This window comes from Pelobates fuscus, chromosome 13, assembly GCF_036172605.1.
Source record: "Pelobates fuscus isolate aPelFus1 chromosome 13, aPelFus1.pri, whole genome shotgun sequence".
Lineage (NCBI taxonomy): Eukaryota > Metazoa > Chordata > Amphibia > Anura > Pelobatidae > Pelobates > Pelobates fuscus.
This window is the reverse complement of record NC_086329.1, coordinates 108,356,409-108,375,968: the sequence shown is the minus strand read 5'-3', so window position 1 is coordinate 108,375,968 and position 19,560 is coordinate 108,356,409. Positions and strand designations below refer to the sequence as shown.

Sequence of the window (19,560 nt, the reverse complement as noted above, 5' to 3'; positions counted from 1 at the left end):
GGCTTCTACTACCGGTTTCTTTAGCATGGGAGAAGGGAGTAATAAAGACTATGGCATTGATAGACTCCGGAGCTGCTGAGAGCTTTATCGACCAAGTTTTTGTTTCTAAACACTCTATCCCATCTCAGCTAAGAGATACTCCCTTGGCCGTTGAGGCCATAGATGGTAGACCATTATCTGAACCTGTGATTTCTCAGGAGACTATACCTGTTAGTTTAACTGTTGGTATCTTACACGAGGAGGGTATATCCCTTATGCTTATCTCTTCCCCTTCTGTTCCTATAGTTCTGGGGTATCCATGGTTAAAGAAACATAACCCTATTATTGATTGGGAGCTAGGGGAGATAACTTCATGGGGTCAGGGTTGCCAGGACAGGTGTTTACAGAAAGTCTCACCACTTTGCGTAGGTAATACACCGGTTAACTCCACCCAGTCTACAGACTTACAAATACCGTCTCGGTACATAGATTTAAAGGCAGTCTTTGACAAGAAGAATGCTGATACTTTACCTCCACACAGGTCCTTTGATTGCAAGATTAATCTCCTACCTGGTACTATGCCTCCGAGGGGCAATGTATATCCTTTATCCACTAAGGAGAACTTAGTCTTAGAGGAGTATATCCGTGAGAATCTAGGCAAGGGATTCATTAGGAGATCATCCTCGCCTGCCGGGGCCGGTTTTTTTTTTGTGAATAAAAAGGATGGCACGTTAAGGCCTTGCATTGATTACCGAGGTTTGAATAAAATAACTATCAGAAATGCATACCCAATTCCCTTGATTACTGAGCTCTTTGATCGTTTAAAGGGTTCCAAGATTTTCACCAAGTTAGATCTCAGAGGGGCGTATAACTTGGTGAGAATTCAGCAGGGAGACGAGTGGAAAACAGCGTTCAATACTCGATATGGGCACTACGAGTACACGGTAATGCCTTTTGGGCTCTGTAATGCACCGGCAGTATTTCAGGATCTGATCAATTAAGTTCTTAGGGAATTTCAACAGGATTGTGCTATTGTATATTTAGATGATATACTAATACACTCTAGAGAAATTGAGACCCACCACAGACAAGTCAGAAGGGTATTGCGCAAACTCCTACAACATGGGTTGTACTGCAAATTGGAGAAATGTAGTTTTGATCAATCTCAGATAAACTTTCTTGGTTACGTGATTTCTGGGGAAGGCTTTAAAATGGATCCGGATAAACTCCAGTCTATTTTAGATTGGCCATTACCTAGGGGTCTCAAGGCCATTCAGAGGTTTATTGGATTCTCCAATTATTATAGGCGCTTCATTAAAGGATACTCTTCCATTATTGCTCCTATTACCAATATGACCAGACAGGGGGCTGACACTAAGACTTGGTCTACTGAAGCTCTCGTTGCCTTCAAGACACTTAAGGAACTTTTTGCTTCTGCACCAATTTTAGTTCACCCCGATACAACGTTACCTTTCCTACTCGAGGTAGACGCCTCAGAGACAGGTATAGGTGCCATCTTGTCTCAAAGGTTAGGCGTGGATAAACCATTACATCCATGTGGTTTTTTTTCCAAGAAACTATCTGGGACTGAAAGCAGATATGATATTGGTGACAGGGAACTACTAGCTGTTATCATGGCCTTAAAGGAGTGGAGACATTTATTGGAAGGGATATGGTCCTGAGGAGAGGTCTTGGATACCTCAGGAGGATGTGCATGCGCCTCGCCTCCGCAGGGCTTTTTACTCCCGTTTTCCATCTCGTCCCGGTTCCTTCCGCCCGGTGGGCGTTTCTGAGGGGGGGGGTACTGTCAGGGTACCTGCCGTCTCTACCTCTGTGGAGGTGAGACACTTGGACGTTCTTCCTCGCAAAAGGGTTGAATCACTCGTTCCTCGCGGTTCCCTCGGTCGTTTACACGCCGGCCGCGAGGGATCCACTTCCTTTTATGACGCGGCGTTCAGTAGCCGACGTCATGACGACAACCCAACCCGATCTGTCAATCAAGCCCCAAGCACGAATGAGGATTCGTCGGGGGCGTGATTACCTGTTTAGAATCAGGGTATAAAAGAGGGCTTTCTACGTTTGTTCATTGCCCTGTCGTGGTTCTAGCTTGTCTAGTCACTCAGTGCTCTTGTTTTCTGTTAGTTTCTTTGGTTTTGACCCGGCTTGTCTGTTCTACCTCGTTTACCTCTATTACCCTTTGACTCGGCTTGTCTCTCGTTTACCTGCTCTCTCGTTCCCTCGACCTCGGCTTGTCTCTAGACCATTCTTTACTACTACTTACGTTAGTCCGGCCATTCTAAGGTCCGGTATACGTACCCTGTACCTGTTTGTACTCTGCGTGTTGGATCCCTGTCCCGATCCTGACACACGGAGCCTTGTCTCGTCCTTGGGGGGATTCACTGTATGCTGATAGGGACTGACTGCCAGGAGTGTAAGCCGCTTGGGAGCTTTTCCTGTTCGTCTGCTAGCAGCTATTCGTGAGGTTCCAGTTTGGAGTGCTATTTTGTATCCAGTTCGGGAGTTTGGTGTTCTGCAGTAGCTGTGCCTGTCTCTCAGAAAGGGGCATATCGCCTAAACTGATTTTAACCCCTTGTCTGCTGAATTAGATTCCTGACAATTAGATTCCTGACATTCGATTCACCCGGTAGATTAATGTAAATGTGTAGGTTTAGCCAGTTTATGGGCAGCCTATGAGGTTCCTGGTAATGTATAAATTCCATGTAAGGTTCACGGGTACTTGGCCCCTAGTCAGGATTAAGGAGTCGATTAACTAGGGTCAGCTATTTTTATTGCCAAAAAAAAGAACAAAACCAAACCATGGTAAACCAAAGTAACACCATTCTATATCTACTACTAGGTTTGCAGTTTGTCTGTTTTTGGTGTAAGATCCCACTAGATATTTGATATCTTACATGCCTCGTGCGCAGCCTGTCTGAGAATGTGTGCCTTTGTGCAATTAACATCTAGCGTGAGAGTAGAGCGCAACCCAATGTGTTGTGTTCTGCTGGGTGCTAAAAGGTAAAAAAATAAACATCATATAACAGAAAGATCTTATAGGCTTTCTCACAATGAGAGATATATAGAATAAAACCACAAAGCATGAAGACCCATTCACTCCACTATTAACCAGGGAAAGCCCGAAGAATGTGCTTCCCTCTTCCTTCCATGTTTGCAAGGTATAGAAGTAATGGGATGTGGGCTTGCTGAATGGACTACAACTCTTCCTTCTCCTGTGTATGGCAGGTTGAAGTTAAATATTTAAACTTGGGCCTTGCAAATGGATCATTCCTCCACCCCTAGGTGGTGGAGTGGAGGGTAATAGATTAAAATGTGGTTGGGGACCCTTTAGTTCTAATAACCATAGGAGCAGAGAGGGTACTAGGGTCACCGATTTCTTTTTTCAATTCTTCATTTTTAGTTTTTCAGGGTCACCTATTTAAAAAGGGTTAACATGTGTATCTCTGATTCCCTTTATACAGTGTTAACCATTCATGGGTGGCAGGATTTACTAAGCTATTCCAGTTTTATGACCTGACATAGTAAAACAGATATGGACAGTGTATGAGAACCATCTGCAATTTTATTGTTTTACCAGGTTTTCACTAGACATGTGCAATTCATTTCGGTCCGAATAAGAATTCGGCCGAATTTCGGACAATTTGGACATTCGGGTACTTCCGAATGTCCGAAGTGCCGAATTGCCGAGGTCCCGAAGTGTCAAAGTACCGAAGTTCCGAAGAACAGTATTGCCTAAGTACTAATATACTTACCCAGTGAAAGAAGAAGAATGTTACATTGTAAACAATTTTAAATAAAAAGTATACAAACATAGCCAGGATTCAGCTGTAAGCATTTGCAACACTTACAACAATCAAGTAACATACATTCATATAAAATGTAAGTTACTTGGCCAGTCAATGTAATGACAGGAATGAATAAGTAGATAACTCCCTAATTCCCACGGTATTAGGGAGCTATCTACTAAAAGGCTGAAAGACCTAAATTGGTCATTGGGCATGTCTATTAAACAGCGAGCAGCCTGAGGCTGCTCACTGTAAAAAAAAAAATAACCTATCATTTTTATTGGGGGGGAGGGGTGACTAGGGGTTTGGGGACCCCTAGTCACCTGGGGGGACATTTTTTTTAGGGCCCCCGCCCGCCGCTCAGGGGTAGGGGCCAGGGGGGAGGACCTTAGGTCCCCCCCTTTTTAGTATTTAGGGCCCCCACCCGCCGCTGAGGGTTGGGGGCCAGGGGGAGGACATTAGGTCCCCCCCTTATTAGTATTTAGGGCGCCCACCCGCCGCTCAGGGGTGCGGGCCAGGGGGGAGGACCTTAGGTCCCCCCTTATTAGTATTTAGGGCCCCCACCCGCTGCTAAGGGGTGGGGGCCAGGGGGGAGGACACTAGGTCCCCCCCTTATTCTTGTTTAGGGCCCCCACCCAACGCTCAGGGGTTGGGGCCGGGAGGAGGACATAAGGTCCCCCCTATTCTAGTTTAGGGCCCCCACCCACCGCTCAGGGGTGGGGGCCAGGGTTAGGACATTAGGTCCCCCTCCTTATTCTCTTTTAGGGCCCCCACCCACCACTTAGGGGTGGGGGCCATGGGGGAGGACATTAGGTCCCCCCCTTATTAGTATTTAGGGCCCCTACCCCTGACAATAGGTCCCCCCCATCATTTTACTTTAGGACCCCCACCCGCCGCTCAGGGGTGGGGGCCAGGGGGGGCACTATTTTTTATTTTATTTTTAAACAGTGAGCTGTCACAGGCTGCTCACTGTTTACTAGACATGCCCCTACTCGCGGTATAGCGAGTAGGGGCAAAATTTACTAATGCTAAGTAATTTTTACTTAGTATTAGTAAATTTGGCTGAAAGACCAATTTAGGTCTTTCTGCCTTTTGGTAGATAACTCCCTAATACCGTAGGAATTAGGGAGTTATCTACCAAGCGGCTGCAAGAGAAGTCCCGAGGTGCCGAAAAGCCGAATTTCCGAAGTGCCGAAGTTCCGAAGTCTTGAAGTGCTGAATTGCCAAAGTCCCGAATTGCGAAAATTCTGAATTTCGGAATGCCGAACCGAACCGAAAATTTGCCCCATGCACATGCCTAGTTTTCACACTTTTTAGATGCTTAAAATTTTTATAATGAATTAGGGAATCCATATTTTCTTTTGGAGTTGGATCTCAAGGTTTCTCTATTAATGCAAAGCAGATTGTGTGGGTGAACTAACTATTGAACTAAGATAAGCAAATAGTATAATTAATTTATAGTTATAAGTATCTTAACCTAAGATATAATTGTAGGTATGTAAATTGTGCCAGACACGAGGAAGAACAAAATACTGTGGCTTTACAATATCACCAGAAAATATACTATCGTGCCTGCAAAGATATCCTCCCGTACACCGAACTCCTTGTCTGGTACGGGGAAGAATATGGAAAAGAACTTGGTATTAAGTGGGGAACATCCTGGGATGAAAATACGTCAGCTCCAGGTAATGTGACATATTATTGAGACGCACGCACGCACACACACTCTTCACCACTGGTGGATCCAGAGTCTTATCTTGGGAGGGGCAGAGATTATTTAAAGAAACAATTTAGGCACATAACCACTACAGGTGTGTGTGTGTACGGGAGGCAGTGCATGTGGGACAGTGTGTGTATGGGGATGCAGTGGGAGCAATAAGCCCAAACGCACATATGAGCGGAACCGAACCAACTCCCATCTCCCAATCAGCTTTACTAACTCTGGTTTACTAACCAGACCCAGACGCGTGGCCTCCGTGGCCGCCCCAATGCGGAAGGAATGTGTCCTGAATCTATTTGCATGTAACCCCATCTTCCCCAGGCCTGACCTAAAAACCTAGGTGAAATGAAACCGAGAGAAGGAAGAGCCGTCCGCATGTACCAATAAAGACCCCCCAACTGCCGGCCTCCTAGCCAAGTACTGTGTCACCGCGGCCACCGGGCACAATGCGGAGCCCGGCAGGGTCACATCCCAGCCCACTACCTTCACGTCCGTCTTGGACCTGGCCAGGTGTACCACCAACCTCTCTTCCAGAATGCGAAACCTGCAACCCCCAGGTGCCGCCCGCGTGGCACTCACCAATTCCCCAATCAGAAAAGGCCATAAGAAGCGCTGCCTGGAACAGAGACACCTCAAACCCGTCGAAACAAATTTCCGGCAACACTCGGATCAGATCCCCCAACACCCGTACCGACACCGGGCGCCTAGAGTCAGGAGTTCTACGACCTCTCCGATACCCCTTAAGCGCTTGCCTGATAACGAAGGCCGTAGTAAGATCCTCCTTCCTGTGTTGCTTGAACCAGAAAGCCATTGCCGCCATGGTCCTGTCAACCACCGCCGGAGATGCACCCCCTGCCAGCAATTGAAAGGTCAACCACAGAAAAGCGTCAAGAAGCGATTCCCTCACTAACATTCGGTCCAGCCCTCCCCAAGAACGTTCCCAGGAGCTCCAGACCTTACTGTATGCGCCCCAAGTGGCCGGCACCAGCGAGGCCTTCACAAGTCCCCCAAGCAGGACGCTCCTAGCTGCCACATCTCATCCGGCCATGTCTGACCCACGTCCTGCGCCTCCAGAGCCACCGTCCAAAATCGGGACCACTGAAAACGAGATAAAGCGTCAGCCACTTCGTTCAAGTACCCGGGCACATGGCGCTCGTGAAAGACTATATTAAGGGACATGCACAGGAAAACAAAGTGCCGCAGCAGCCTAACCACCGACTTCGATGCTGCCGACTGATTATTGACTGCATGCACCACGGACATGTCCGAGAAAAAGACCACCGTCCGGTCCCGCAGCCCATTACCACACAGGGCCATCGCAACCACCAACGGAACAATTCCAGGAAAGCCAGGTTATGCATGAGGGGGCTGTGCCCCCACGCCTCCGGCCACCTTTCCACACACCATCTCACGCCGAAGTAGGGCCCCGATGCATCGGTGAACAGCTCCAACTCGTCTGCTGACACGCCCTCCTGCTGGAAGAACACCGTCCCATTAAAATCCCATAGGACTGTATCCCATACTTCCAAGTCGGCCCGCATGGCCAACGACACCCGGATGAAATGGTGTGGGGACCGCACCCCCGCCGTAGCAGCCGACAGACTGCGGCTGAAAACCCATCCCATTGGGACAACTCTGCAGGCAAATTCAGCATCCCAATCAGCGATTGCAATTGCCGAAGCGTCATTTTGCGTTCATGCGCCACCGCGGCCACTACACCTCGTAGCCCCTCCAGCTTCACTAGCAGCAGCCGACATTTACAGAGTACTGAATCTATTTCCAGTCCCAGGAAACTAAGGCATTCTGTCGGGTCCTCTGTCAAATTGGCCCGCCTCCCATTCGATGGTTCTCAGCAGGTGCAGGCATGCGGGGGAGTCAGCTGGCCCCACACAGAGGGAGTAATCTAGGTAGTACACCACTGCTACGTTCCCCGCCTCAACCCGCACCACCCACTCGAGAAAAGAACTGAATTTCTCAAAGTAGGTGCACGAAATGGAACAGCCCATCGGGAGGCATAAGTCCACAAAGTATCCCCCCTCAAAGAAGCACCCCAGCAGGTGATGACATGCCGGGTGAACCGGAAGCAGCCTAAATGCGGCCTCGATATCGACTTTAGCCATCAACGCCCCACACCTGGCCCTTTTTACCAGCTCGACCGCCCGATCGAATGATGCATAAGAGACCGAGCACAATTCCTTGTCACTATCATCATTCACCGACGCTCCTTTCGGGTAGGAGAGGTGGTAAATGAGCCAAAACTTTCCCGGTTCCTTCTTGGGGACCACCCGAGAGGGGAAACCCGTAGGCCCTCCAACGGTGGTACCAGGAACGTGCCCGCCATCCTGCCCAACAGCACTTCCTTGCCAAGTTTCTCCCGCACAACTCCCAGGAACTCCGCCACCGATTTCAGGTTGCGCAGCCCCCGCGTCCCACCCCTATCCTGGAAGGGAATAAAAAAACCTTGCCCGAAACCAGCCCTGAGTACTTCGGCATCCGCCCTATTACCGTAGCGGCTTAGCCAAGGCTCCATCGCATCTAGCCTCACCGGAGTTAATCCACGGTGCAGGGGAAGCCCCCCTCCCCCGGCCGTGGTAGAGACTCTAGCACCCCCGTCTTTATCTTCTTGAAACAACGATTGAGCCTGTGGGTGCCCCCACAGCCTGAGCACCAGTGCTTAAAGCGACATGATGTCCCCCACTTGCATTGGCCTTCATTGAAAAGCAAGCATAAGCCCTTTCGAAAGGCGGCCGACAAGGTGGACTGCCCCTTTGCGCCGGCCGTGTGCTGAACGGGCTGCGCCTTCTGCGCCATCATTAGCTTCATCCAGAGAGGTAGGTCCATTTGATCCCACCTCATGCCCGGATTGGCTGCCAGCTGTTGCCGGAACTGCTCGTCGTACCTCCACCAGGCCAGTCCGCCATAGGTGCGGTACGCTTCCCAAATTTCGTCCAAGTAACAGAACAGGGATGAGCATGAACCCGGAGATTTCTCGCCCAGTACGCTGGCCAGAACGCAGAACGCCCTTAGCCAGTTACCGAAGGACTTACCGATACCGCTTCTCCTCCTCCTCTTTTTTCTCATCTTATCTTCCTCCTTGAGGTCAATGAAGTCCTCCAAGGGGTAAGGGAAAAGATCTCGCAGAACTCCCCTTTCCAAATCTTGTCCTTCACCTCCTGTTTGAGGTGAACCCCCAGCGGACCCGCAAACGATACGTATGCATGCTGCCTCGCTACGTCCAGAACTCCCCCAGTCAGCTCCGCCCATTCGCTCCCTGCGTCTGCAGCACCGACCGACGCCCCAGCATCCCCGCTTGAACCCGTCACCACAGAAATCCCCTCACTAGACCCCGCGACCCCAGCCCCACGACCTACGTTACCCCCTGTACCACCCCCCGCCCCCAGTGAGTGGAGTAGTGATTGCAGTGTGTGTACTAATGTGCTGAATTGTAGTGATTCGCTGGACTAACCGGCCAAGCTCTTGAAGTGCCCGGGGATGCATTGCTGACTGCCACGTGTCCAGGATGAGCAACATCCGTCGAGTGCCTGCCAACCGGGCAGCCAAACCCGGTGCCTTGAAAATGCTGAGGTAGAGCTGCTCCGAGATCTGAAACGAGGAGTAGTAGTCCTGGGTAGGGTGTACTGATCCCGTGCTTCCCTCCCATATCAACCCTGAGCCCAGCCGCGCGATAATCCTGACCCACCTGTCTCTCTGATACTGCCCTCTCAATTGCCCCGCCGTCCCTGTGTACCCCTGACTGCTGGTGGCGTGGGGGCCTACCCTTAATACCCATGACAGCCCCCCCCCCACCTTATCGGCCAGGCCAAAGGACTCCCATTGTACCCCCGTGCCCCACCCGGAATAGCCAACCCCCTTGCTCCAAGAACTCATCCCTCCCTGAGCTACCTCCAGCCCCCCCCTCTCTACCTGTGGCCCAGGGGAAACTCGCTCGCTCGCTCCCAACCATAACCCCTTGGCCGCTAGTTCCCGGCTGCGCTCCCCCACCGCCTTGCTTTCCAAGGGGGCCCCAGCCCGAACCCCCTGCACTTGCCTGTTGTGCCTGGCGCCTGCCACGTGTCATCGGCACCGGCACCCACAATCTCGGGTGGAGGGAGCAACCTCCCGGGCCGCGACCCCTTCCTGCCGTTCACTTCAGGGGGTCGCCTGTCCAACATTGCGGCCCCCGCTCCAGGCGCGGCCTGTCCGACCTGGGAGCCGAGCCGCACCTGTCCAGGGCAGCTGCCCGGGCCTGCCACGGCCTGCTCCTGCTGCCATGCGGTCTCCTGGATTGCCTCCTGGCCCGCGCCGATCGACCGCCAGTCCGCTCCCTGTTGCCGCGCCACCCGGATTGCATTGTGTTTTTGTGTGTCTGTAAGAGAAGCAGTGTGTGTAAGAGATGCATTGTGTTTTTGTGTGTCTGTAAGAGAAGCAGTGTGTGTAAGGGATGCATTGTCTTTGTGTAAGGGTTGAATTTTGTGTGTGTAATGGATGCTTTGTGTGTTTCTCTGTGTGTAAGGGAAGCATGTTGTGTTTCTGTGTGTGTATAGGAATGCAATGACAATGATATTATCTGTTAAAGTGTAGTTTTTGTGTTAAAAATTCAAAAAAACTAATGTAAACCCTAACTTTGGCCAGGGTTTGTAACTAAGTGGCTACTAAAAAAGACTGGGCCTAATACATTTGAACACTGGCAAATTTCAGTGTAAAAACTGAAATTGGCAAGCTCTTTATTTGAGCTTGTAACTTTCCAAAACACTATAAAACATGAACGTGTGATGCACTTAATATGAAAGAGGTAAATTATGGTTGAACATCGTATAGCTCAAATTCTAGGGTTTGTTTTGATCAGAACTTGTACAATTGACTCCGTCCATAAGGGGTTAAGCTAAAGTGGTTTTGGTGCCTATAATATTCCTTTAATGAAATGTTTGCATATTTGAAAAAGGGTATTTAAATATATGAAAAGAATATGAAAATTTGACATTGGAATATACATTTTGTAGTTATAATACACTTTTGGAAAATTAAGAATAACAGAGAAAACTTCGAAACACACTGATTGAACTAACAAGTATCTGATCTGATCTTCACATGAATGAGGAGGAAAAAAAATAAACCCGAATCCTACGCCAGAATTAAACATAAAACCTTTACACTACAACTTAATTTCTCTACTTCTAGTTTATTTTTTAAAGGAATACGCCAAACACGATAACCACTACAACAAACACTTTCAGCCAATGAGCTAGCCCTGCCAAGCTAGCCCTAACCAAGGAGGGCTAATGGACATTCCTGCCAAAGCCCCTTCTATTCTCCTGCTGGTGTAATGGAGACGAAGAGCAGACCCCATGTAAGAAATCAAACTGTTTGAAAACGAGCAAAGTGAAGTGGTATGGTTCTTGGAGTGTTCCTTTAATTAATAACTCTATGCAGATATATTTTTGTGTGATACTAATCATCCTTGTGTGCATTTTCTGACCCTCTGGGTGTCTAACCCATCGGTTCCCAAACTGTGTGCCGCGGCACCCCTGGGCACTATGATAGCATCGGGAACTGTTCTTCACTCTCCCCTGCCAGCTCTGCAGGACCGAAGGGAAGATCAGAGATCTCCCTCACCAGTCCACTAGCACTGTAATGCTGGCAGCCAGCAGGAGAGTGAGAGAGGACCCGTGAGAGCTACAGTATGTTTTCCTACCACTATAGTGGTCCTTTAAGATGTTTGCCGTCACGTGTTCGAAGTGTCGCTTCGGCTGGTCGGGAGTTCTAAGTGCCGCTTCAAACCGCTTCTAGAGTTCGCAGTGTTACTGTTACAAGTTCAAAAAGGCACAAACAGTGGTTTTAACCAATGTTTACCACAGGGGCCAAAGTTGCAGGGTAGGAGGCTGGCAAATGGGTCCCTCCAATAACCAGTGGAGAGGTTACTTTCGCCACAGTACCCTCATGCACACACTGCACCCTTCGAACACACAATGCACCCCTCACACAAACACTTAACCCCACACACACACAGATATACATTGCACCCCTCTCACACACTACTGCCCCTATCCCCTACTATATCCCGGCAGACCCCAGGTAATTTGTCAAACTGTTCTTAAACAGTTTGACTACTTACCCTGGGAGGGCACCACAGCACTCCTGGCACCATAACCACTACAGGGTTATGTAGTGGTTATTGTACCTGGATTGTTTCTTTAAATAATGTACCAGTGCTCCTCCCGAGATTAGGTTCTGGATCTGCCCTTGGCAGAGAAATATTTCTGCTGAACAGGGGCCCAGTATATGTCTCCGCGCTGTACATATATACAACCTAGAAATATTTTTGACATGGGGCGCCTTGGAAAAATATTGAAATATTATGGTCGCCTTGAACCTAAAAAGTTTGGGAACCTCCTTACCATCTTGTGTCTTTTATCCATTCCGTCTCTTACCACCCATGTGTCCTGTTATGTCCCCATATTTGTCTCATAACCCCCTTTTGCAAGTACTGTGATAGTCTTCACGTGTTCTGTTTCCCTATAAATATCTGCTACACCCCATGTGTGGGTATGAAGTTTATTAATTTATTCTGCTGTTTATTGTGTTCCTGACTTGATTTTGTAGTTCCTTGTTATTTGGATCTTCCTGTATATTTGTGACTCCCTTATTTTCTTGAATCCGGGCCTCTGTCTGTTTTTGATCATATGTTACCTGTCACCAGTTATTTGTCATTGCCATCTAATACTCCTGTCTATACTTTTACTTCCAACTACCTGCATATAACATTCATTTAACCATATCAGTGCTGCTGTTCAGACTGCCTGCCCACTTGCAGTCCTTAGATTCAGCACCTGTAGGTTCCCCACATGACATGTGTGACATGTCATGATTCCCTTTTATTCCAGAAGTTTGGTCCTTAAGGGGTTAAATAATGTTCTGCTCCACCACCGTATAACCACTAAAACTTTTCAACCCCAAATATTCCTGAAAAGGATGGCTAAATAAATGAAGAAATAAATAAACTTGTGTAAGTTTTAATTTTTTTTTTTTTTAGGTATTACTAAACAACAGCGTATGAACAGAGTGTCTATATCCTTATGTGTTAATATGTTTGTCTGAAATGTATTTATAAGAAGTCTGACTTCCCAGATTTGTTAGTAGGTGCAGGAAATGACTCCACAATGATTTTCGGAATATTGCTGCTATTTGGTGTCAGCCTTGCATTCCAGCGCGGTGGATGTAAGATGGGGAATGGTAAAACTACCCAGCTTTGCTGTTCAGTTCAGTCTAACTCTAACCAACGCTATCCACTGAATGGAGGAAGTCTGGCTCCAAATCTCAGGAGTTACTTTTACTCCGGGTTTTCATAATAATACTTAGAACATCCCTCAATCATACATAACTAGAGCCAATGCTGTAATATTTCTTCCTTGTGCGTAAATGTAAGACTGTTATTATCTGCAAACTGATGTTAGGTCATTGATACTAGTGCACCGATATCAGATCAGCATTATTTACAAGCCAGGCATACATTATCTTTTATTCTCTGGAAGGAGAGTGACTTCACTGTGAAATCTTGTTAAATAATGTATGTTTCCATTACTTGGAAGTCATCTCCTGGTGCTAACATTTGCACAAGCTTGTACTGTGTGTCCCTAGAGAAGATGGCAAAGCTTGGTAGATAAGTGGCACCGTCCTTGTAAATGCTAATTCTGTTTTTGTTTTTTTTCTTCCTCAGCACAAAGAATGCATGTGATCCACCCATGTCAATACTGTAATACTGCGTTCAGCAATCAGGAGTATCTCTTAAAACACATGAAACTAAAACATTTCAATTCTAAAAGAAAGCAAACAGAAGAAATGTCCAGTTTAGATAATTCTTCAAACAATGCTCATTTTGATCTGAATGGAATTTCACCTGCCAGTCAATTAAATAGCACGTATAATGAAAAAACTGTTTTTCAATGTGAAATAAGTCTGAAGGAGTTTGGGTTAAAATGTAAAGAAACTCCTAGAGGGAAGAGATCCTATGTATGTCAGGAAAGTGGGAAACATTTCACACAGATGGAAAACCTAGAAATCCATCAGAGATTACATACCGGGGGGGAAAGACCCTATGTATGTCAGGAATGTGGGAAACATTTCACACGGGCGGGAAGCCTAGAAATCCATCAGAGATCACATACAGGGGAAAGACCCTATGTATGTCAGGAATGTGGGAAACGTTTCACACGGGCGGGAAACCTAAAAACACATCAGAGATCACATACAGGGGAAAGACCCTATGTATGTCAGGAATGTGGGAAACGTTTCACACAGGCGGTAAACCTAAAAACACATCAGAGATTACATACCGGGGAAAGACCCTATGTATGTCAGGAATGTGGGAAACGTTTCACACAGGCGGGAAGCCTAGAAATCCATCAGAGATTACATACAGGGGAAAGACCCTATGTATGTCAGGAATGTGGGAAACGTTTCACACTGGCAGGACACCTAAAAACACATCAGAGATCACATACAGGGGAAAGACCCTATGTATGTCAGGAATGTGGGAAACGTTTCACACAGGCAGGACACCTAAAAACACATCAGAGATCACATACCGGGGAAAGACCCTATGTATGTCAGGAATGTGGGAAACGTTTCACACAGGCGGGAGACCTAAAAACACATCAGAGATCACATACAGGGGAAAGACCCTATGTATGTCAGGAATGTGGGAAACGTTTCACACAGGCGGGAAGCCTAGAAATCCATCAGAGATTACATACCGGGGAAAGACCCTATGTATGTCAGGAATGTGGGAAACGTTTCACACATGCAGCAAGTTTAAAATGTCATGGGAGAAAGCACACAAGGGAGTTTCACACTGAATGGAGACACTAAACGTAATCAGAGAACAGTTAGAAACTAAAATACAATATCAACGGGAGTACATTTAATGCTATGACAAAGTTATCACTATTTACTAAGGTTTTCTCTTCAAATCCTATTTTAACAATAAATTAAATGATCATCTATTTATAATCTCAATATAACTATGTCATACACATTTTAGGCCTCAACAGTTATACATATATTGAAATGTTTTACACAAAAATGTCAGATGTACTTCTCATTTACAGAGCTGCAGCTCAAAAATTTATTTTTATTCATTTCCAATTTTTGTTTCTGTCCTTACAGAACAGAATAGGGTGTATGTTCAATGGCCATATTCCAAAATGTATTCCTAGATTGGTTGTGCTTTCTGAATGCAATATACTCCATGTTTATAACTTAAAAAATAGTTTATTATGTATTTTGTTATAATTTATTAGACATATTGAAACGTGTTGAATCTTATTCATTTCAGTTTTGTAAATTACACTGAAAAACAAAATGGTTTAACGGAATGAAACAAAATAAAAGCGGTAAATCTGCCGTAAAGTGTTTTTTTTTATATATATATATATATACACACACACACACGTATGTACGTAGTGGGCATTGGATGGGGTGACCTTTTACCAAACCATAGCTTCCCCCCTAATAAAGACAGACACTGAATCTTGGAAATAACAGGCCACAGCATTTATTAAAACACAGATACTGCATGATTCCTTCAATGTGTAACTTTACATAATATTCTCATAAATAAATAACATGTAAGCACCTGCATGATGTCATACAGTACTTGTCCAACACGTCCTTGCCAATCTCATTCCTTCTTCTCAAAGGCTCTCAGCTCCCCCCTCGGCATAATAAACTCCTCTTGCCTTTTTGGCACCCCGCCAGCAGGCTTGTAGCTCGGTGGGGCCCAACCATAATGCTCCCCACCAGCAAGGGACACTATAGTCACCTGAACAACTTCAGCTTAATGAGGTTGTTCAGATGAGAACTATAGCTCCCTGCAGCCTTTTTCATGCAAACACTATTTTCTGAGAAAATACAGTGTTTACATTCAAAGCTAGGGACGCCTCCAGTTGCAGTCACTCAGGCTGCCACTAGAGGGACTTCCGAGTTGATGGAGGCATAATATGCCTCCATCCACTCAGATCTGCTGTCAGCAGAGCACAACAGGGCAGCTCTATTCGGCACTGTGCACGAGCATCCTGTTTGCGTGGGAGGGGCTTGAGCTGACAAGCTGAAGACCGGAGACCGAGGAGGAGGGGGGATTCAAACTGTAAGTAAACTTATTTAGTGAGTGGGTGACTGAGTGTGGGTGGGTGACTGGATGGATATTGATGATGGGGATGGATAGGGATGGATGGATAATGGGGATGGACAGGGCCACCACCAGAAATATTGGGGCCCCTAACTGAGCTCGGGGTCTGGGGCCCGCCTCCAAATACCGCCCACATGAATACACACACACACACTGATACAAAAGGACACAGATACTGAAACAGACATACACGCATACAGGCATACATACTGACACACACATACAGAGACATACACATAGGCATACATAGTGACAGACAGACACATACTAACATACATACAGACACATGCATGAGGACATAAAGACGCATACATACAGACACCGACATAGATTCATAATGATATGCAGACATACATTCATACAGATACATATATAATGGCATACAGACATGCATGCATCCAGACAGAAAGACGTAAATGCATACATACAGACAGACAGACACACAGACATACATACACATGCATACAGACAGACATACATGCATCCACCCAGACAGACATGCATGCATACATACACAGAGACATACAGACATACATGCATACAGACAGACACACAGACATACATACATACATACTGTAATGATATTGATGTTACAAAGTTTTGGAGTCCAGTAGCCAGATCAGCAATGTTTTCTGCCAGAGGTAGCCACTCGTTACCCAGGTGGTTGAGCCCCTGAGCCTTGAGTGGCCGTCTGGTCTTAAGCAGAGATGGGAGACTGGAACAGAAAGATGCTAATCGTAGTGAGGCAAGCCGAGGTCAGTGGGAAGGAGAAGCAACAGGTAGGAGAAACAGGAACAAGCTTGATTAGAGCATACAGGAACCACAATAATCTGGCAAAGATACAGAGACAGGAAGTGGCTTTTATAGGCCAAGAACCAGACACCTGACCAGACACAGCTGAAGAGAGTTGTCACTGATACCATTGCTTGTAGAGTCAAGGTTAACAACCCATCGGGAGGCACATATCCACATAATACCGACCGTCAAACACACCACCCAGGAGGTGATGACAGTCCAGGTGAACCGTCAATACAAGCGGAACGCCGCTTCGACTCTGGCCTTCGCCAGCCAGGCCATCCCCAGTGACATCCACTCTAGGGGGAGAAAAGCAGGCCTGCGAGGGGGGGGGCAATAAAGAAAGAGGGGGGGACAACAAATATTGAAGAACCACAGGAAGGGGGGGACGGGGGACCCACACCACCCGCGGATCCCACCCGGGCAAAAGAGGGAGGGGAAGGCCAGGACAATGAGACCCCCCGGAGTCCATGAGGGGGATCCAGAACCCCTTCCCCACCTGGCGGGAGTATATATACACCAAATAAACTGAGCACTCATTAGGAATTTTTTCAAAAGTGTATTTGAACGAGTACAATATTTAAGGAATTACAAAAATACTAACTAGTCTCTTCAGGTAACGTGATTCTTAACCAGACAAAAGCAGAACTTAATAAATGAATGTTTATTATGAACAAAGAATAGTCACAGTGCATATTACAAGATATGATAAACAAGTTATTTACACCAACAACAGATAAAATCAAAAAGGATAAAATACAGAAGTCCTAATTACTCACTCAGGAAAAAAACAGGTAAAAACACAGGCAGCGTAATAATAATCCTCCTTCCCCAAGGACTAGACGACACCCAGTCTGGGAGCCAACTGTCAACTGACCTCTGTGGGGGTCCCAGCTTCAAAAGATGTAACCCCTGTTGACCTCAGCAATAACATCTCTGTAATTTGTGCCATTTACTACACAAATTACATTAAAGCATAATATTCCATGGGTGTAATAATAAATTATACACTCTTGCCGTGACACCTCCCCCAAATAAGAGAAGCAATGGGAGGAGGCTCCTATGCCTCGACCTTGCGCATTAGGTGGAGTCTTCCCCCTGGCAGGACAAACCATCAGCATTGCCATGTGTACTTCCCTTCTTGTGCTGTATGGTAAACTCATATTGCTGGAGAACCAGACTCCACCTCAGGAGTTTCCCATTTGTCCCAGCCACCCTATGTAACCAATGTAGGGGGTTGTGATCGGTAATCACAGTAAACTGGCGCCCATACAGGTACTGTTGCAGTTTTTGCAAGGCCCAAACTATGGCCAAACACTCTTTTTCTACAGTGGCAGAGGCCACTTCCCTAGGTAGCAGCTTCCGGCTGAGATACACAATAGGATGCTCATCCCCCTTCTCATCCACCTGACTCAGCACCGCTCCCAGGCCATAATTAGAGGCACCGTCTGTGGAAATTAGGGGCCTGTAGAATGGGAGAATCAGTAAGGGCCTATTTTAAGGAGTTGAAGGCCACTTCACACTCAGGTGTCCACTTAATCACTTGTGGGAGTGCTTTCTTAGTGAGATCGGTTAGGGGTTTGGCCAGGGTACTATAATGTGGTACAAACTTTCTATAGTACCCTGCAGTACCCAGGAATGACATCACCTGCTTTTTGGTCTGGGGGGAAGGCCAGGCCATTATAGCCTCTACCTTACTGGGTTCAAGGTGAAGCGTCCCCCCTCCCACTCTATGCCCCAGGTACTGAACCTCTGTCATGCCCAGTTGGCATTTATCTGGTTTTATGGTGAGCCCAGCTGCTGCTATGAGGTCCACAACTTGTGTTAAATGGAGCAGGTGTTCCTCCCAAGTATCACTGAACACCGCAATATCATCCAGATATGCTACCGCATGCCCCTCCTGTCCCTCTAGCAGGTGATTAACTAGACGTTGGAAGGTGGCAGGGGCATTTTTCATCCCAAAGGGCATCACCTGGAACTCATATAGCCCAAAGGGAGTGATAAAGGCCGATCTCTCTTGCACTTCAGGGGTCAAGGGGATCTGCCAGTACCCTCGGCTTAGATCCATAATGCTAAGGAACTTAGCTCCAGCTAGTTGGTCTAGCAGTGCATCAATGCGTGGCATAGGATATGCATCAAATGCAGTTACCAGGTTCAACCGCCGGTAGTCCACACATAATCTAGTGGGCCTTGTCCTTCTTGGGGACCAGCACCACTGGGGAGGCCCAGGGGCTGTGAGACTTCCGGATTACACCCAGCTCCAGCATTTCCTCTATTTCCCTCCTAATGTCTGCCTTCACTTCTAAGGATACTCAATAGGCAGCCTGTCTGAGGGGATGGTGATCCCCAGTGTCCACGTTATGGGTTACTAGGCGTGTCCTGCCAGGCTTCCCTGTGAAGAAACTATGGTAAGGTCTAAGGGCCTCAAATAGCTGACTCCTCTGTCCCCCTGTTAGGTGGGTATTAACCTGGGCTACCTCAGTGCCCTCTAGATCCCGGGTTGCAGCCAGTAGATCCACAAGGGGATCAGGTTCTTGCTCGTCCCCAGGCAGACTACATACGGTTAACACCGTAGTCTCCCTGTCATAATAGGCTTTAATCATATTTACGTGATACACCTTTTTCCTCCTTCCCCCCTCATCCAGGGATACCACATAGTTTACATAATTGATCCGCTGCAGAATAGTAAATGGACCCTCCCATGCTGCCTGCAATTTGTTCTGCTTTGTGGGTATCAGCACAAGAACCTTTTGACCCACTCCATACACTCTTTCTCAGGCATCACGATCATACCACCCCTTCTGCTTGGTTTGGGCAGCCCTCAGATTCTCACACATCTCCCCCATGAAAGTCTGAATTTTGTCCCTAAACCGGAGTACATAATCTACAATAGAGGTCTTTGGGGCCCCCAACTCTCCTTCCCACTCGGATCAGAGCTAGGGGGCCGCGCACTCTACGTCCATAGAGGAGCTCAAATGGGGAAAAGCCTGTGGATTCCTGTGACACCTCCCTGTAAGCGAAGAGGAGGTGTGGCAGGTATCGCTCCCAATCCTTCCCCTGTGACTCTACAAAGGTCCTCA

The 19,560-nt window shown here is 47.2% G+C and overlaps 1 protein-coding gene across 1 annotated transcript in view; it reads left to right on the top strand.

The window, feature by feature from the left end:
* Positions 1–14,367, top strand: part of LOC134582695 (histone-lysine N-methyltransferase PRDM9-like) — a 78,342-nt gene extending 63,975 nt beyond the window's left edge. Inside the window, exons 9-10 of the mRNA XM_063439340.1 lie at positions 5,277–5,467; positions 13,217–14,367. Coding sequence (XP_063295410.1) covers positions 5,277–5,467; positions 13,217–14,367 — 1,342 coding nt within the window. The remainder of the gene's footprint in view (positions 1–5,276; positions 5,468–13,216) is intronic.
* Positions 14,368–19,560: the final 5,193 nt, after the last annotated feature.